The 21,153-nt window shown below is 40.0% G+C and overlaps 1 protein-coding gene across 1 annotated transcript in view; it reads left to right on the top strand.

Annotated features, from left to right (window-relative positions):
* The window catches only part of LOC119804383 (E3 ubiquitin-protein ligase RLIM-like), a 48,618-nt gene that overhangs the window by 25,539 nt on the left and 1,926 nt on the right, over positions 1 to 21,153 (top strand). The window contains exon 2 of the mRNA XM_038315815.2: positions 2,713 to 2,933. Coding sequence (XP_038171743.2) covers positions 2,713 to 2,933 — 221 coding nt within the window. The remainder of the gene's footprint in view (positions 1 to 2,712; positions 2,934 to 21,153) is intronic.

The raw sequence follows: 21,153 nt of genomic DNA, 5'->3' as shown, positions 1-21,153 counted from the left end.
CTGAACCTTATAGAAGAGAAAGTGGGAAGTACACATGAATGCATTGGCACAGGGAACCACTTCCTAAATATAACCCCAGCAGCACAGACACTGAGAGAATCAATTAATAAAATGGAACCTTTGAAACTGAAAATGTTCTGTAAAGCAAAAGACACGGTCAACAAGACAAAATGACAGCCTACAAAATGGAAAAGAATGTGAAACTTTCCAGAAGATTAGAAAGTGAAGCTGTATGCTGAGTTCTGGTATCTCTGAACCCATTAGAACATAACAGTCTGAGGAACTTAACCTTAGACAGAGCTTCAAGTGAGCTTCTTTCTTCCAGATGACCCTGCCCTCCTCCCAAGTTTGCCCTTCTGTCTGTGCGATCCTTGGACTACCAAGGGTCCCCGTTCCTGTGCTGAGATCAATCCAGACTGGTGAGTGTGTGCCATCAATGGAGAAAACAAGGTATTCCAGGATAAAAATAAATTTAAACAATACATAGTTACAAACCCAGCTTTACAGAAAGTAATAGAAGGAAAATCACAACCCAAGGAACCCAACAACACCCACAGTAACTTAGACATCTAATAACCCTCCACAAGCACAACCCAAAAAAGGGAAACACACAAACTCTACCACCAAAAAAATAATAACAGGAGTTAACAACCACCAGTCATTAATATCACTTAATATCAATGGTCTCAATTCACCTATAAAAAGGCACAGGTTAAGAGAATGGATATGAAAGCAGGATCCAGCATTCTGCTGCTTATAAGAAACACACCTCTGAAGGCGTAAGTCACAAACAATCTCACACCAGTTTGGAATTATGATTAATAGAATAGTTATTTATTTAAAGGAGAAAAACTTACAGATCACCGTCCCAGCCAACAGCAATCAGGAAGAGAGCCCAGTCGCCAGAAGTGGAGCCAGAAGCCAGAGAGTGAGCTGAGGGAAGTGGCCGCTTTTATAAAGAGAGACCACGCCCCATTGGGCTGGTATCTCAGTGGCTATTGGCTGAAGGAGGGAAAGAGCTCCTGCAACACCTCCCCCTTTTGTTTAAGTAAGAGAGTTCTAAACCTACTATGAAATTATATACAATAAGTACAAATATCCTAGTCCAACTAGCTTAAGTCTTGTATAATAAATAACTTGGCCAAGTCATGAGAAGAAAGTAGCTACATTTATATAGTCTTCATCCCCATAGATCTGAGAAGGGAAATAATGTTACCTGAGTAATTAGGAAGTGCAGTTTAACAACTTCCAAAACATGCAACAAATCACAGAGACAACTAGCTACCTGGGCAATCACCCAAAGTCACATTTGCAGCATTGAAGCAACCAACTTTGGCTAAGGCCTAACATAACTGAAATACCATTTTTAAAGGCAAGAAACTTTCAAAACTGTCTTACCCTGTCTTGGCAGGATATGACAGTCCTGTTTTATCAATTTATGGATACTCTGTATCTCTGTCAGTGGATGAGGTATGGGCATTTCTTTGCTCAAAGGCCAATTCTGCCAAGAAGAAAGGCTCCAGGTGGAGTGTCTTTGGTGCTCAACATTCTTTCAGGAATAGATCGGTGTTTCCAGGAGCAATTGTGTCTCACTACCATGAAACTGAGTTAGATTAAAGGTCGTTTTCTACAGCTCTTTGAAGAGGTTGAAGATTATCTATCTATACTGAATATAATCTCTATGTATCTAAAGAACCTGATTAGTCTAATTATAAATGACAAACTTAGATGACTATTGATCTATATAATTCTCAATACGTACCTAACTTAAAGACTAAGACAATAAACAACTGTGCAATAAATGAGGACAATATGATCTCCAAATATAAACAATGAACAAATATACAATGCAATATTGTAAATATATATCAATACATAAACAATATTTAAGTATCTTAATCAGAGGTAGAAACGTATACTGCAATATGGTAAATATATATATATATATATATATATATCAATACAATATATATCAATACATAAAAATGTTTTAAACAGAGGTAGAAACATGCATGTATACAATAGTCAATATAATTTAACTTTGTGTCAATATACAAGAATCGATACCAATATATTTGTCTAAAAACAGTAACTCACAATTTCAAATCTATTATCGCATCATCCATTTATCCCTCTTTTTTTTCAAAAAGATCCCTGAGCTTATAAAATTCCTCTCCCAACCCCCCAACCCTCAACTGTATAATAATTATAATCAACCCTTAAATAATGTCCCTAAACCCAAGGACAAACTTTACTGGGAGACGGGACATTGTCCTCTAGAATGGAAGGGAAATCACAGTCACAGGATCAGCAGGTAGCTAGTCACATTGGTCTACTCAGGAACTACAGCATATCATGGCAGTGAAATCACAGTCACGGGATCAGTAGGTGGCTAGTCACATTGGTCCACTCAGGAACTATGGCCCATCATGACAAGGAACTCACATTCACAGGATCAGTAGGTGGCTAGTCACATTGGTCCACTCATTGAATAATGCATGCTGTTAAGAGCATGTACAACAAATATAATTTTGTCAAGTACATTTAAATATGACTTACCAATGTGTTTTGTTTGAAGGATGAATGTTTATTAAAATGTCAAACACAATTTGTATGAGGTATAATACAATAGAAAAAACTTCTTTTCTATTGTGATGTTTGAGATTCTTGTGTTTTGCCAAGTAAAAATGAATTTGCTTATATTCATGCTAGTACTTTGCTTCTACATGATGGCATTAGGAGGAAAATTCTGTCATTTCTCTATATTTGTCCTGCCCGGGACTAGCTGCTCTCAGGACCTGCTGCCCCCTCTGCTCTTGGGACCCACTGCCCCCTGCATGCCAGGCAGCTGCAAATCCATTACATTTGGTACAATGATTCAGATAGACTCTCCTGCCCTGAACCTCTCTCCCAGGGTCGGGATCCTGAACCAGGTATTTTTTTCCACAACCATGTGTTCCATATACCTGAGCGAAATTTCTACAATGTGATTTATACTCATACAACCAGCTTCAATCGGTAAGTTTCCCCCATTTTGCTTCCATCAGCTTAAATTGTGTTTGGAATGGCCCCGGGTCCAATCCACCCATGACTGAGGGCCCAGGGTCCCTCAGATCCTTCTTTCTCTCTCTTTTCACTTCTTTTCTTTTCTTTTTTTCCCTTGCCATAAAAGGCTACTTGGAGTGGCCTCTGGCCTCTCTGGCTTTTGAGTCACTCTGACCAGATTCATCCAGGCCATAGCACCCACCCGTGGTCAGGTGACGCCTGGCTCACGGGTCCTGCAGTGTTTGCACTGATTTGTACCCCACCTATAGGGGAAGACGTCCCCGTTATAGGCCTTGTGGTGTCACCATTGTGCTGCTGTTCACAATTTCAGCTGTGAGTAGCAAGCCATCCAGGTCTGTCCTGCCTGAGGTAGAAGACTTTTAGAGGTCCCAAAACCCTAGGCCTTAGCTCTTACCCTCACTCTGCTGGTGTTCCACCAGCTCCACTTTTATGGGAGCTTTCTGACTACTGTCTGTAGGAACTTTCTAACTACTGTCAGTGCACAGGCAAATGGACCCTGCCATGATTACCGCTGCCAACAAGATTGGTCAGATCCACCAGGCAGCTTTTTTCAATCCCAGCCTTTTGCTCCCTGCCATGGCTTTTGGCATGGTGACTTGTGGCATGGCGGCTCAGTGACAGGGCTGATCACAGCTCTAGGTCTCTCTTACTATTAAGCTTAAAATCACTGCAGCTAAAAAATTGTGGCTTTTCCATCTCTTATTGAGCTTAAAACTCCTACAGCTCAAAAATTGTGGCTTTTTTCATACAACATGTAACTGCTGCCATTTTGACAAAGGTCATGTTACCTTACCACCATCTTAATTGAAGTCAGGTGACTTCACCGCCATCTTAACTGAGTGGCTTTTCCATACAACATGTGGCTGCTGCCATTTTGACTGGGGTCAGATGACTCCTCCACCATCTAGGCTGAGAGCCAGATCAGGTGACCAAGTTCTCCCATCTTTACTGAAGCATGCCCTGTCTTGTCCCCTGGTTTACTTATGATTTTTTTAACTAAATTCCTCTTGTTGACTCTGTTGCATGTGTTTTGCACAGTGGAATGCCTTTGGTAGGGCCCACCAAGAGCATCCACTTTGCCCAATTCCTGTTTACTCTCTCTGTGTGTGAACATACATGTAACTTAAATGCACCTATGCTTAATGTTATAATTGTTCATTACATCTCATTTTAGACTACAAAAACAATAAATCTCATGTTTTAACTGGTATGTACTTTTAAGTCTCTTACAAAAATACTTTATATTTAATCTAACTCTCATTTAAGATAAATTAAGCTGTTCTCTACTATTGTCAGTTCTGTCATTAACCTTCTATTGCAAACAGTTTTCTTCTTCTTTCTGTCTTTTTATGAGTGTAAATCTTACCTGTTAAGAGCCAGTACAGTCAATCTAAGACCCAGCTCTCCAGGCAGATTCTGTAATGTAGTTATATCTGATAAAAAGCCCTCAACTGCTCAGAGATCTAGGGAATACAACACTTAAATATTTAATTATTAAAAAAATTCATAACAAAAAGAGAGAGGAAGGCTCCTAGCAGTGGCACTCTACTTCCTTCAAAGAAGACAGAAGACAAATGGGCAAACTACAATGTCCATCTGCAAATCACTTCAACTGCCAAGCACTGACCATTGGAAAAAACTGCCTTTCATCTAAACTAAAGATCTCCAGACATGGACAGAATTGCTAGAATTGATAGCCTAGCTGCTCAGGTCAAGGTAGGTTTGTCTTCCTACAGATTTCTTAGCCCACAGGATCTTCTGGAACCTTCCAGGCCCAGCACTAAACAGCAAAAGGTAAATTCGACCTTTGGCGACCATGGAGAACCCTGAAGAGTAGCTCTGGGTACCAACAGAGTAAGTCCTCTGTCATTTTTAAATCAGTAACTCAAGTAAAATTTTATCCTTCTCAAAGATCTCTGATGCAGTTTGACAGCTGAGAGGTTTTGTCAGTTTAAAAGAACAACCTCACCAAACAAATTTCAGATCAAATTTCTCTCTCATGCTGCCTTTCATGGCCTTAAAATTACTTTTCATTGTACAAAAATATATCACAGTCATTATACAATATATGTGTCTAAAACTTCTGTATTGTACAAAAATATATCATAGTCATTATACAATATATGTGTCTAAAACTTCTGTTTTCACAAACCCAAAAAATTCTTATGAGTTCCAGGGAGTCAAATTAAAGACTCCATCATAAACAGGTCAGATACATCCCCCTAAATTCCATGGTCCTAATTTTTTTCCCTTAATTTAACTTTGTCCTCTGTTCTGCCAAAGTAGAAGCATTTCCTTTATGAGAGAAATCTTTTTTATCTCATTGATTATTTCCCTGTGTTTTATCATGTTTTAATTATGGAAATTCATAGGTCATTTTTGGCTTTCTAACTCTCGTATATTGATATCTTCTCCTCCTTTTTGTACTGTATTCTGAGAATTTGATATAAATGTTTCCTCTACTAATTTAAATAAAGCAAAACAAACAAATAAACAAATCCTTTTTTCTTATAGTTTGAATTTTGCAGAACAAGGTCTTGTTTGTAGAATGATCATTTTTGTTTCCAGGATCAGCATATATTTCATGGAAATAGTATATCTATGTGTCTCGCTATGAACATTGATCTCTAAGTTATTCATGTCTCATTTCTATTTCTTACAAGTTCCTTGTTTCTGTGTTCATCTATTTTGCTAAAGGTTTTTGTCCAATGCATCACTATTCTTAATAATTTATTTGTATTTCAAAGTGAAAACTCTCTCTCTCTCTCTCTCTCTCTCCTCTCTCTCTGTGTGTGTGTGTGTGTGTGTGTGTTGGGGCAGTTATTGACTGGTGCGTCTTACTTAGCCATTTCTTTGGAAGACTCTAAAATTTAATATCTATAGGTCATTTTTCCTAAGCCAATCAAGTTCCCCAGATGGGAATCTTCCAATTCTTTGTCTTAAGGATACATGTCTACCTACTTTCATTAAACTTGATAGGCAAGGAGGCTGTCAAAGGGTATATTGAAGAATCACCCTAGTCATCAGCTAGTCAGCATCATAATATTTATCACTATTATTCTCAACATTCATTGAGGAGTTACTTCACCAAACACAAGCATGCATGTATAAGTTTGTTCTTTACAACATTGTTTAACATGGGAAAAGTTTAAAACACTCTATATGACCAAAATGAAACATTAATTATAAATCCCATGGTATATTGTCACACTAAAATAGTACATAGTTATTATTAACAGTCTAACAGCTCTGGTTACTCAATGTGGACACCTCCCCAAGGGCTACATGAATTTCCATTTCAACTGAACTGATCTTACCTTCACCTCTACTCCAACCACACACCAAAATTGGATTAAAATAGAATAGAGGATGCCCATTGAGAATTGGAATGGTGGGGAAAATAGAATATCTCTATCCCCACCTCCCTTCTCTTTGCCAAAGGAAGGCCATGATGCCCTAGCAATTGTCTAACAACTCAACGGAAGTACCTCAGTTGTAAAAGCATGTCCACTGTGGCCAGTTTGAAACACCCATTGTGACATTATGCTAATGTATTTTCTCACATGTTCTCAAGTGGCTTCCATGAGTTGTGGTGAGTTTACTTCAGGGCACCACTGGAAAAGAGGCCCTAGAAAAGGACAGGAGTGAGAAATGCAGCTCAGACACCCTGTTGGAGCAGTGCAGTGATTAGAGACATGCTCAGCCATGAGTTCTGTGCTGCAGAATGGCCATTTACCCTTTGGGGGTGGAGAACTCTAGAAAGGAGGGAATGATGGGATTGTCAGATAAAGAAGCAAATGATTCTTGAGTTTATTTTTATTTTTTAATTAATATTTATTTATTTTTATTAAAAATTTCCATCTCCTCCCCTCCTCCCACTTGCCTCCCCTCCCCTCCTCCCACTTGCCTCCCCTCCCCTCCACCCACACCCCCCACTCCTTCCTTCTCCAGGCCAAAGAGCAGTCAGGTTTCCCTACACTATGGGAAGTCCAAGGTCCTCCCAACTCCCCCCAGGTTCAGGAAGGTGAGCATCTAAACTGACAAGGCTCCCACAGAGCCTGTCCATGCAGTAGAATCAAAGTCCCGTGCCATTGTCCTTAGCTTCTTAGTCAGCCTCCACCATCAGCCACATTCAAAGAGTCTGGTTTGATCACATGCCCCATCAGTCCCATTCCAACTGGCCTTGGTGATCTCCCATTAGATCTGTCCCACTGTCTCAGTGAGTGAACGCACCCCTCGGGGTCCTGACTTCCTTGCTCATGTTCGCCCTCCTTCTGCTCCTCATTAGGACCTTGGGAGCTCAATCCAGTGCTCCAATGTGGGTCTCTGTCTCTATCTCCATCCATCACCAGATGAAGGTTCTATGGTAATATGCAAGATAATCATCAGTGTTGCTATAGAACAAGGCCAGTTGAGGCACCCTTTCCTCTGCTGCCCAAGGAACAAGCTGGGGACATCTCCTTGGACACCTAGGAACCCTTCTAGAGTCAAGTCTCTTGCCAACCCTAAAATGGCTCCTGTAATTAAGATATATACTTCCCTGCTCCTACACCCACCCCTCCTCCTTCCTAACCATCCCATTCCCTCAAGTTCTCCCCATCCTCTCCTTCTCCCTTTTGTCCCCCCATCTCTCCTTATCCCCACCTCACCCTCACTCCAGTGCTCCCAACCGCTGCCTGGCAATATTGCGAATTTTCAATATCCAGGATCATAACAATATGTTTTTCTTTGGGTTCACCTTCTTATTTAGCTTCTCTAGGACCATGAATTATAGGCTCTATGTCCTTTAATTATGGCTAGAATACACTTATGAGTAAGTATATACCATATTCCTCTTTTTGGGTCTGGGTTACCTCACTCAGTAAAGTGTTTTCTATTTCCATCCATTTGCATGCAAAATTCAAGATGTCATTGTTTTTTACCACTGAGTAGAACTCTAAAGTGTATATGTGCCACACCTTCTTTATCCAGTCTTATATTGAGGGGCACCTAGGTTGTTTCCAGGTTCTGGCTATTACAAATAGTGCTGCTATGAACATAGTTGAACAAATGCTTTTGTAGTATGATGGGCATCTCTTAGGTATATTCCCAAGAGTGGGATTGCTGGGTCCTGAGGTAGGTTGACTCCCAGTTTCCTGAGAAAACACCACACTGATTTCCAAAGTGGTTGCACAAGTTTGCATTCCCACCAACAATGGATGAATGTTCCCCTTACTCCACATCCTCTCTAGCATAAGCTATCATTGTTACTTTTGAATTTAGCCATTCTGACAGGTGTAAGATGATATCTTAGAGTTGTTTTGATTTGCATTTCCCTAATAGCTAAGGAGGTTGAGCATGACCTTAAGTGTCCTTTGGCCATTAAAACTTCTTCTGTTGATAATTCTCTGTTCAGTTCAATGCCCCATTTTTTAATAGGGTTAATTAGCATTTTAAAGTCTAGTTTCTTGAGTTCTTTATATATTTTGAAGATTAGAACTTTGTCTTATGTGGGGTTGGTGAAGATCTTTTCCCAGTCAGTAGGTTGCCATTTTGTCTTAATGACAGTGTCCTTTGCTTTACAGAAGCTTCTCAGTTTCAGGAGGTCCCATTTATTCATTGTTGCTCTTATTGTCTTTGGGAGTGGGGTTCTATGTAAGAAGTGGTCTCCTGTGCCCATGTGTTGTAGACTACTTCCCTTTTCTCTTCCATCAGATTCAGTTTGGTCAGATTAATATTGAGGTCTTTAATACATTTGGACTTGAGTTTTGTGTATGGTGATATAAATGGATCTACTTTCATTCTTCTACAGATTGACATCCAGTTATGTCAGCACCATTTTTGTTTTTTTAGTTTTTCGAGACAGGGTTTCTCTGTGGCTTTGGAGCCTGTCCTGGAACTAGCTCTTGTAGACCAGGCTGGTCTCGAACTCACAGAGATCTGCCTGCCTCTGCCTCCCGAGTGCTGGGATTAAAGGCGTGCGCCACCACCGCCCAGCTGTCAGCACCATTTGTTAAAGATGCTTTCTTTCTTCCACTGTATACTTTTAGCTCCTTTGATGAAAATAAGGTGTTCATAGGTTTGTGGGTTTTTGATTTGATTCCATTGGTCAACATCCCTGTTTTTGTGCCAATACCCAGTTGTTTTCAATACTGTAGCTCTGTAATAGAGTTTGAAGTCAGGGATAGTAATGCCTCTGGAAGTACTTTTGTTGTACAGGGTCATTTTGGCTATCCTGAGTTTTTTGTTTTTTTGATGTGGGAGAGTCTTTCTGTTTGTGTTGATTTCATTGGTTAATAAAGAAACTGCCTTGGCCCATTTGATTGGCCAGCCCTTAGGTGGGTGGAGTAGACAGAACAGAATGCTGGGAAGGGAAGTTAATAAATCGCCATGCCTCTGCTCTCTGGGACAGACGCAGTGAAGCTCCGGCCCAAGATGGACGTACGCTAGAATCTTCCTGGTAAGGCCCCACTTCGTGGTGCTATACAGATTATTAGATATGGGTTAGTCAAGATGTAAGAGTTTGAAACTAATGGGCCAGGCAGTGTTTAAATGAATACAATTTGTGTGTTGTTATTTCGGGTAAAGCTAGCCATGTGGGATCCGGGTGGGATGAAAAGCAGGCCTACTCGCAGCTCCATCACTACATTTTTTCATATAAAGTTGATTACTGTTCTTTCAAGGTCTGTGGAGAATTTTGTTGGGATTTTGATAGGGATTGCATTGAATCTATAGATTGCTTTTGGTAGAATTGCCATTTTTACTATATTGATCCTCCCAATCCAAGAGCAAGGGAGATCCTTCCATTTTCTGGTATCCTCTTCAATTTCTTTCTTCAAAGACTTAAAGTTCTTGTCAAATAGATCTTTCACTTCCTTGGTTAGAGTTACCCCAAGATACTTTATACTATTTGTGGCTATCGTGAAAGGTGATGTTTCTCTGATTTCTCTCTCTGCTTCTTTATCCTTTGTGTATAGGAGGGCAACTGATTTTTTGGAGTTGATCTTGTATCCTGCCACATTGTTAAAGGTGTTTATCAGCTGTAGGAGTTCTTTGGTAGAGTTTTTGGGGTCGCTTATGTATACTATCATGTCATCTGCAAATAACAAAAGTTTGACTTCTTCCTTTCCAATTTGAAACTCCTTGATCCCCTTATGCTGTCTTATTGCTATTGCTAGAACTTCAAGCACTACATTGAAGAGGTATGGAGAGAGTGAACAGCCTTGTCTTGTTCCTGATTTTAGTGGGATGGCTTTGAGTTTCTCTCCATTTAATTTAATGTTAGCTGTGGGCTTGCTGTATATTGCTTTTATTATATTTAGGAATGAACCTTGTATCCTTAATCTCTCCAAGACCTTTAACATAAAGAGGTGTTGAATTCTGTCAAATGCTTTTTCAGCATCTAATGAAATGATCATGTGGTTTTTTCCTTCAGTTTATTTATATGATGGATTACATTGATAGATTTTTGTATGTTGAACCAGCCCTGCTCCTCTGGGATGAAGCATACTTGATCATAATGTATGATTTTTGACGTGTTCTTGGATTCGTTTTGCCAGTATTTTATTGAGAATTTTTGCATCGATGTTCATGAGTGAGATTGGTCTGTAATTCTCTTTCTTAGTTAAATCTTTGTGTGGTTTTGGTATCAGGGTGACTGTAGCTTCATAAAAGGAATTTGGCAATGACTCTTCTGTTTCTATTTTGTGAAACACATTAAGGAGTATAGGTATTAGCTCCCGTTGGAAGTTCTGTTAGAATTCTGCATTGAAACCATCTGGTTCAGGGCTTTTTTTGGTAGGGAGGTTTCTGATGACAGCTTCTAATTCCTCGCGACTTACATGTCTATTTAAACTGTTCACCTGGTCTTGATTTAATTTTGGTATATTGTACTTATCTTAAAAAGTGTCCATTTTTTTGCAGATTTTCCAATTTTGTGGCATACAGGCTTTTGTAGTAAGATCTAATAATTCTCTGAATTTCCTCTGTGTCTGTGGTTATGTCCCCCTTTTCATTTCTGATCTTGTTAATTTGTGTATGTTCTCTCTGCCATTTGATTAGTTTGGCTAGGGGTTTGTCAATCTTGTTGATTTTCTCCAGGAACCAGCTTTTTGTTTCATTGATTCTGTGGATTGTTTTCTGTGTTTCTATTTTGTTGGTTTCAGCCCTCAGTTTGATTATTTCCTCCTGGGTGAATCTACTTCTTTTTTTTCTAGAGATTTCAGGTGTGCTGTTAACTCTCTAATGTGTGCTTTCTCCATTTTCTTTATGTGGGCACTTAATGCTATGAACTTTCCTCTTAGCACTGCATTCATAGTGTCCCATAGGTTTGGGTATGATGTGTCTTTGTTTTCATTGAATTCAAGGAAAACTTTAATTTCTTCCTTTATTTCTTCCTTGACCCAGGGGTGGTTCAGTAGTTGACTGTTCAGTTTCCATGAGTTTGTAGGCTTTCTGGGGTTAGAATTGTTGTTGAATTCTAGCTTTATTTTATGGTGATCCGATAGTACGGAGGTGGTTACTACAATTTATTTGTATCTATGGATGTTTGCTTTGTTACCAATTATGTGATCAATTTTTGAGAAGGTTCCATGCGATGCTGAGAAGAAGGTATATTTTTTTGTTTGGGTGGAATGTTTTATAGATGTCTGTTATGTCCACTTGGTTCATTACATCTGATAGTTCTCTTATTTCTCTGTTAAGTTTCTCTCTGGTTGACCTATCCATTGAGAGTGGGGTGTTGAAATCCACTACTATTGGAGTGTGTGGTTTGATGTATGCTTTGAGTTCTAGTAATGTTTCTTTTACATAAGTGGGCACTTTTATATTAGGGGCATAGATATTCAGGATAGAGACTTCCTCCTGATGAACTGTTCCTGTTATGAATATGAAGTGTCCTTCTCCATCTCTTCTGATTGATTTTTGTTTGAAATCAATTTTATTAGATATTAGTATAGCCACACCCACTTGTTTCTTTGGTCCATTTGATTGGAAAACCTTTACTCTGTTGGGGCGGCTGACCACTCCCTTGTTTGAGGGGTGTGGCCGCCCCAGGGGCAGAGGATACCTTTAAAAGAACCGGGTTTGGGGTAGGCCCTCCCTCTTTTCCCTTTTCTTCTTGGTTCCTGTAAGTTTATCCCATTTTTCTCCCTTTATTAAAACTGATTTATTCTAAAGGACTATTTTTGGTTATTTCAAATCTCCGCCGCATCATTTCTCAACCCTTTACTCTGAGGTAGTGTCTGTCTTAAGTTTGAGGTGTGTTTCTTGTAAACAGCAGAATGCTGGGTCCTGATTTTGTATCCATTCTCTTAACCTGTGCCTTTTTATAGGTGAATTGAGTCCATTGATATTAAGCGATATTAAAGTCCAGTGGTTGTTAACTCCTGTTATTTTTTTCTTGTGGTAGAGTTTGTGTGTTTCCCTTCTTAGAGTTGTGCTGGTGGAGGGTTGTCAGATGCTTATGTTATTATGGGTGTTGTTGGCTTCCTTGGTTTGTGATTTTTCCTTCTAGTATTTTCTGTAAGGCTGGGTTTGTGGCAACGTATTATTTAAATCTGCTTTTGTCCTGGAATATCTTGTATTCTCCATCGATGGTGAATGCAAGCTTTGCTGGATATAGTAGTCTGGGCTTGCATCCATGGTCTCTTAGTGTCTGCAGTACATCTATCCAAGACCTTCTGGCTTTCATGGTTTCCATTGTGAAGTCAGGTGTAATTGTGATAGGTTTCCCTTTATATGTTACTTGACCTTTTCCCCTTGCAGCTCTTAATATTTGTTCTTTATTCTGTATGTTTTGTATTTTCATTATTATATGGCGAGGGGATGCTGGTTTTTTTTTTATCCAGTCTATTTGGTGTTCTGTATGCTTCTTGTACCTTCAAAGGAATATCCTTCTTTAGGTTGGGAAAGTTTTCTTCTATAATTTTGTTGAATATATTTTCTGGGCCTTTGAGTTTAACTCTTTTCCTTCTTCTACTCCTATTATTCTTAGGTTTGGTCTTTTCACAGTGTCCCATATTTCCTGGATGTTTTGTGTTAAGAATTTGTTGGATTTGTTTTGTTTTTTAATCAGTTAGTTTATTTCCTCTGTAGTATCTTCAATGTCTGAGATTCTTTCTTCTATCTCTTATATTCTGTTGGTAATACTTGTCTCTGCAGTTCCTGTTCATTTACCCAGATTTTCCATATCCAGCCTTCCCTCTGTTTGTGTTTTCTTCATTACCCCCATTTCATTTTTCAAGTCTTGAGCTGTTTTCCCTACCTGTCTGATTGCTTTTTCTTGTTTTTCTTGGGTATCTTTGAGATATTTATCCATTTCCTCAACCTTTTTGTTTGTCATCTCTATTTCTTTATTGCAGTTTTTCACCTCTTGTTTAAGGTCCTCTAATATTTTCATAATGTTCCATTTAAAGTCCATTTCTTCTACTTCTTCTGGAGTAGGGTGTTCAATTCTTCTTGTTTTGTGATCCCTGGTTTCTGTTGATTTCGTGTTGCCTTTTAGGTTGTTGGAGGAATTCTTGCATTGGCATCTGCCCATCTCTTCCTTCAAATGGAGCCAGGAGAGTCTTGGTGTCTTGGTCCAGTCTGCTGTGACTGACTCTCTGGGTGGATCTCCTCAGTGCAGGAGCAGGAACTGTTCCTGTCTGTCTGGATGAAACTCCTCAGCACTGAAACAGGGATACCTGGTATTCCAAGGGCACCTCAGACACAAGGACTGACATGGGGGCAGGGTAGGGTCAAGTAGAAAACAGAAATCCTGCAGCAAGAGCTGGGGTAGGGGGGTTGTGCTCTCTTCTGGGACAGTCTGCCCCGGGATAGCACACACTCACCTGTCTGGATGAAACTCCTCAGCACTGAAACAGGGATACCTGGTATTCCAAGGCTACATCAGACACAAGGGCAGACTTGGGGGCAGGGCCGGATCAAGTGGAACACAGAAATCCTACAGCAGGAGCTGGGGTGGAGGGCTGTGCTCTCTTCTGGGACAGTCTGCCCCGGGATAGCACAAACTCACCAGTCTGGATGAAACTCCTCAGCACTGAAACAGAGATACCTGGTATTCCAAGGCCACCTCAGACACTAGGGCAGACGTGGTGGCAGGGCCTCTTTTTAATTTTTTTAAAGATTTATTTACTGTGCATGTAGTATTCTGCCTGCATGCATGCCGACAGGCCAGAAAAGATCACAAGATCTCCTTACAGATGGTTGTGAGCCACCATGTGGTTCCTGGGAATTGAACTCAGGACCTTTAGGAAAGCAGGCAGTGCTCTTAACCAATGAGCCATCTCTCCAGCCAGCTCCTTGAGATTCTTATCTAAAAGATATAGAAACCAGAGTCTTGGTGGAGATAGGGACCTTTGGTTTTCCACTCCTACCCCACCTACCAAATAGAAAAGGCACAGAGTCGAAGACAAAGAATCACAGACATCAGAGGAATAAGCAGCAGAGAAATACAAGGGACAGGCCACATTTTGAGGTATTTTTCTCCACTGTGTCCCTCTGTAGCCAGCTCCATTACAAATTTGATAAGAGGTGGAAACTACCCCACTGGTTTTGCTCTTTTGTCCTTTGATTTCAAGGCCACAATGCTAAAGACCACCAAGTGTGTAATATAAAGAGCACAGAGAGAGAATAAGGAGGAGGACAGTTGTGAATCAAACAGGAAATTAAAGTTGGAAATCAGAGCTAAGCCTTAGGAACCAGAACAGGGAGTTAGAGGGAATGGCCCACAACTTGAATTCCAGGTTGTGAGAGACTGAGTCTGGAGGACTGCTGCAAATTTGAGACCAGCTTCTTATTCAACATTAGAGTCTCTGAACCGAAATACATAACAACAGCAGCCAAAATGGACTTGTTGGAACATCTCGAATTCTACAGTATTATGGATCGGAGACAGCATCAATGAGCTTGCAGCCCCATAGGAGAAAGAAACACATCAGGCCTTTTGAACAGATGAAAATGAAAATCATAATGTATAGTTGTCTTGGAATGACAAGTGTATAGCTATTTAGAAATTTTCTCATTTAATCCATATCACATTAAACATGCCTGATCCCAGAAAGTAAGCAAGATCAGGCCTAATCAGGACTGAGACAGTAGACTCTTCTTCATGATGCTTTTTGGAGGTATGAATTTTGGATTAAACAGGTTAATATATAAATGTCCACAGACATGAAGGCATAAAGTTTGAAGAAATGCATTTTCTGGTACATGCATAGTTTATGGTAATACAAGGTGTGGAAGCAAGCTGGCTTCAAGAATTCTCAGGGGACCATTCATGAGGATGCCTTCCTGGAAAGAAATGTCAGGGTCAGAAGGAGGCAGCAGCTGTAATGGCTTCCCCCCAGGAATTCTCTCAGCCTACTTGTTCCTTCAAATATGCAGAGAGAACATTTAGAGAAACACAGTACAGAGTCTTAAAGTGAGAAATGGAAAAAGGATTAAAGTAATACAACAAAGGTCCCATGTCTTCTTAATCTTCCTGAGTAACTAGAAAGTTACTTGGTCTGAAAAGAGGAACAATGTTTTTCCAAGATGTATCCACGAGCCAGAAACAGCTTGGCCTCCTGGAATTCTTAATATGTATCCTGGTTGTTCTCAAAACTGCTATACAGGCATTGCTGGAAACAGCTTATTTAGCTTTAGTCACTGAAACAAATGATATTAACTTTGACAATGGATCTAAGTATCAAGGTAAGTTATCTGTTTTTCTTTGAGGTCACAGCTGTTTTTATTTATTTAAACTGTAACTAAGAAATACTCTTTCCTCTGACCTTGCCAAGTGAAGCATGATACAGCAATGTACATTTAAAAACAGTTTTCTGAAAAGAACCATTTACTAGGTAACTCAATTACAACACTGTTACTGATCATAAACATAGTGAACTGTACTGAAGGGGAAAAGCAGACACCCTCACATGTGAGCTCTCTGCCTGTTACAAAGGTTTAGAGAGAATACTTTGGAGAGCAACAATCAGAACCGTCTAAAGACCCTAAGTGCTCCGCAAGCGTGGCTTCCATGTCCTGCACACTGTTGGTGTGTGTGATCCAGTCCAGGATCAGCAGCAACATAAATGGTAAACAAGGCAAGAGGACTCTATTTAAACACACCACTCTTTGCTCCTAGCAGACTCCAATGTTGGGAGATCCAGAAAAAAATAACACACAAATGTGATTTAAAAATTTGTTAAACAGAGGAATTGGTATAATTTGTTGAGATCCTATGCCAGACTTAGTCCATCACTTCTGATTTCAGGTCCCTGCAGCTCCTCAGGATATAGACAGAATGCAGCCAGATTCTCTGAGAGGATATAAGACAAATGGCATCTAAACTAGTTCCCAGTAGAGTCCTTGTTCCCCTCTTGGAACCCCATGAGCACAGACTTCACTGTCAACGTTTCTATTGGCATGTTGGTCTTCCCATGTCCTACCCATTAAGCTTTATATACACTGGGACTTCTCCAGCCTGCAACTCGGAACTCTTCTACCTTCCTCCCATGACTTAATTCCAAAGCCTATGGACTGCAAGGTCATGTTTATAACATTATTGATTCCAACCCTGGTACCAAGTTTCTGGATTTATTACTTTTCTTATTGTCCTGACCAAATACCAGACCAAAGTACCTTCAGAAGACAAGGGCATATTTTGTGCAGGCTTTGGAGCAGATACAGCCAGTCATATTGGGATAGCATGGTAGGGACAGTGGCTCCAGCTCTTGTGGCAGGCTGTTGAGACAACTTTTTACACTGTGCCAGTGGCAACGAGGCAGAGAAGGATGATGCTCTGCTCAGTTTGCTTTTTCCTTTTGAACTCTTTGCTCAGTCGGGGAGCCCAGCCCATTGACTGGTGCCACCGACATTCCCCAGGTGTATTCGCTGAGAGCTGTCTCTCTAGAAATGCCCTACTCGACTGCACCAAATCCAGTTGTGGTGACAATAAAGATCAACCACAGAAACATAATGAAGACCATGTATGACAACCTTGTCACCAGCATTATACTAAATGGGAGGAAATAGAAAGCATTTCATTTTGAATAAGAAGCTGAAAAATCCATTTTCTTCACTCTTATTCAATGCAGTGCTGAAATCTTAGTCAAAGCAATAAGACAAGAGACAGAAGCCAAATGAAAACAGAAGTAGTCAAATTACCTCACTGATACTATACTTGAAAGATTCAAAGGATTCTTAGATCTCATAAGCATTTTCAGCACAGTAGCAGAAAAGCAAATAAACCTATAGAATTAACTTTTTCTCTATATAAATCCTGAGCTTACTAAGAGAAAATAAAACAATTCTTTAGCAATTGCAAAATAAAAACACCTAGGTGATTGGACTAGTGAGATGGACCAGTGATAAGAGACCATGCTACTCTTCCAGAAAATTAGAGTTAGGGCAGCTCACAAATTCCTGCAACACCAGCTTTCTGAGATCCAGAGCTATCTTCTGGCCATTCAGAGCACTCTCATAAACACAGCTATACACAAACACACATAATTATACATAATTAGACAAACAAAATAAATTAAAAATTAACTGCCTAGGAATAAACCTAACTTTTAAGCTAAATATTTGTTAAAGGTACCTGCAATTATAATGAAGCGGGACGATGGTGGCACATGCTTTTAATCCCAGCACTCAGGAGGCAGAGGCAGGCAGATCTCTGTGAGTTTGAGGCCAGCCTCTTCTACAGAGCAAGTTCCAGGACAGACTGCAAAGCTACACACAGAAACCCTGTCTTGAACAACCAAAAAGAAGACAATTAAAATTTTATTATATTTTCCACTTTTTTCTTTGTGTGTGTGCACATATTCACTTCTTTCTTTGTGTGTGTATACACATTCACTTGCTACTCTGAGTTTGAGGAGGTCTGAGGACAACTTCCACCAAGTAGCTCCCAGGAAATGAATGGAGCTTTTCAGACTTAGTAGCATATGCCATTACCTGCAATCTCTCTAGCCAGACAATTAAAAATGTAAAACAACAATTAGCAATTGTTGTAGGAAGGAGAGGGGTGAGGGTGAGTGGGGGAGTGGGAGGAGGGGAGGAAGTAGAAATTTTGAATGGTATTATTTGTAAAGCAATGAAACAAACAAACAAAACAATAAAAATGTAAAACATTGGACTTGGAGAGATGGCTTGGCAACTGAGAGCACTGGCTGCTCTCCATATGCAGATGACCTACCTACACCATTCCCCCTTTTTCTGTTTAAACCAAAATGTAAAGCTTTAACTTTAACATAGTAAAATTACATATAACAAAGCAGTTATCAAGCAAGAATTATAGTTACAATATTTATATCTATTTTATCTTTTATCGTAACTAAGGAAAACTAACTATCCATTCTTCAACTCCATCAAAGACTCCAAAAGGATATAATATTACCTAAGCAAATAAGAAATAAGCAACTTCCAAACTCTAGAAATGTCAGAGACATCTTACTGCCTGGACAGTCACCCAAAGTTTTTCTGTACCATTGGGGCATCCATCTTCGGCCTTCAGGCCTATAGTATCCAGCAGACTTTTCCATGAAGCAGGAAATTTCAAAGACAGTTTAATCACTTTCTGCTGTGTCCTGCAGAATGTCTCGCAGACTCTTTCATAAATCAGGAACCCCAAAGGAACATCTCACCTTAAGGCAAGTTCAGCAGTCCTCTCTCTGTGGCTCCTTTATGTCCAGTTTATGCATCAGTCCAGGCAAGTGCAGTTACTTGCCCAAATGGCTAACCAACTCCATAAGTAGCCTCTTCTATGCCCATCTTCCTCAGGAAGTAGATTGGTGCTGCCAGGAGCAGCCGTGTCTCATTGTCATGAAAAGCCCTAAATTATTAAAACATAAAATGCCACATTCTGTAGTCTTTGAAAGATATGAAAAATGCCTATCTAACTGAAATATATCTCTATATATCTAGAAAATCTAACTAACATGACTAAAAGCTTGATTATTATTGATGGCTATACATTAATAACCTATATTTCCTAATTATACATTACATTTTTAAAATGAACTACAAAATCACAAAAACCTTAATCAATATCAGAAATACATATACATATAGCAAAATTGACCTTAAATTTGTATCAATAAGTCAAGATTTATACCAATGAAAATTATTCATATCTATATCATATCCCCCTTTAAATGTAAAAGAACATTTATACACAATATTTGGGAATATGGCCACAGTTTTTTCTCTTCAAACTGCTTTGTGCTGAATGGGGGCACTGTTATTTAGGTCTTTCATGGTATAACCTGTCTGCTAGTTTCATCTCAGTTGGCAGCTGAGTGAAGTAATTTTCTGAAGATGTTCATGGCGCTCTTTCAGGAGGGCATGGTCTATCTGTCATATTGGGATAGAAGCAATCAACAGGGTCTCATCCTCTGTGAAAACAAAAGAAGACCCTCTCCAAAGCATCATATCCTTAGACCTAAATTTGGAAGTCATGATGGCTTTAGAACATACATGTTGGATCAGCTTAGCAGGCTACACAATGAAATGTCTCTCTGTATTTAGCTCATTCACAGTAAAAAAAAACTTCCAAGAAAACACAATATACAGAATCCAAACTCTCTGTGAATTTTCCATTTTTACATGGCTTATTTTTCTTTATTTCTTTTAATCTATAATTATCTGTACTCTGTCTCTTTAAAGACTTCACCCTCTTTTTTATGGCATTAACTTCATTCTCTATATTCTTTTTCTTCTCTCTCCCAAGCCTACATATAAATCTATCTAACACTATGACCCATTGAGAGGTCTTTTATGTCTGAATCTGTCCTATTGCATTGTCTGTTTTTGCTTTGTGCTTTTAAATCGCCAAGTGCTTAAGAATCGAAGCTGTGACATTCCTAGGTCAAAAACAGGTACTGCAGGCTTGCCCCACACAGTCCAACATGGTGGAGCCACTCGTGCCTCTGAGTCTTGCACATTGCACCGCTAGCATAGCAGAGCTGCTTCTGCCTCTGAGCCGCAGCACACAATGACCCCTTTTTAGGCGCACAGCTAGTCTAGTTGACATCAAACAAATCATAGCACTTTACTCCAAATGCTCCATTCAAAAGCACTTTCTCCCGCAGGAGCCAGACAGAGATGGTGATGGTGGCACGGCCCAGAAACATGTATTTCAAAACTGCCACTTTCTAGTAGACCTGATCCCACTGCCTACACAGGCAAAAAGAGCTGAGCCATGGGCATGGTCTCAGCTACTTTATTCCAGACCCCGAGTGGGCACACAAACATCTGGGCCCAGAAATGCACCATAGCCAGAGTTTGCACCAGCAGCAAGGCACAAGAAGCCGTGTTTTAAAATGGTGCGGGGTGTTTTTTCCTGTTGCTTTTGCTGAATCAGGAAATCTCTCTACAGCATGCCCTAGGAAACAGAAAAAAGCCTGTCTTAAACTCTGTTTTTTTCTGTGTTTAAAATTAAGGTCTCTCAGGTTTTACATGGAGTTAGTTACCACGTTGGGCACCATCTGTAGTGATGAGGTGAGCAGGCCTGCTTTTCGTCCAGCACAGCTAGCTTTACACCTGGAAAAACAACACGCAAATTGTATTGATTTAAACACTGCCTGGCCCATTAGAATACTTCATAATACACTTCTTGGACTGGTCTAGCAAAGTCCATGCGATTCATTATATTCTGTGTCTACACCATGATTCTGAGTACACATGTCATTTTATCCAGGAATCAATTTTGGAGGATTTCTAACGGGAAGCCTCATTTCAGGGGCGGGCTGACTAGCTACCTTAGACTGCTTTTGTTCATGAAGAAGAGCTTGACAACAGACTCCTCGCTTCCTTACTCTGTCAGGGGTCAAATGGCCCAGACAGAATGCTCTGACCACTTACACTTTTCATTTGTGAGTCTCTTCCACATTTGTTGTCGCTTCCCCCCAAAGCCACATCATTCCTAAGCTCACAGTTTGTAAACTTTCTTCCAAGAGCATAAATGGCCCCATAAACCTTGTTATGTGAGAGAGAATGGCAGGTGGCCAGGAAACTTGAAGTGATATGTCTAAGCCTTAGACACAAAGAAACACGCAGGCAGCTTGGAGGTTTCACTCAAAGCACTTTCTGAAAGCTCTGAGACCAGCTGATAAGATTTCT

This window comes from Arvicola amphibius, chromosome X (genome assembly GCF_903992535.2).
Source record: "Arvicola amphibius chromosome X, mArvAmp1.2, whole genome shotgun sequence".
Lineage (NCBI taxonomy): Eukaryota > Metazoa > Chordata > Mammalia > Rodentia > Cricetidae > Arvicola > Arvicola amphibius.
Note: the sequence above shows the minus strand (reverse complement) of the source record. Positions and strands in the feature narration are given on the sequence as shown.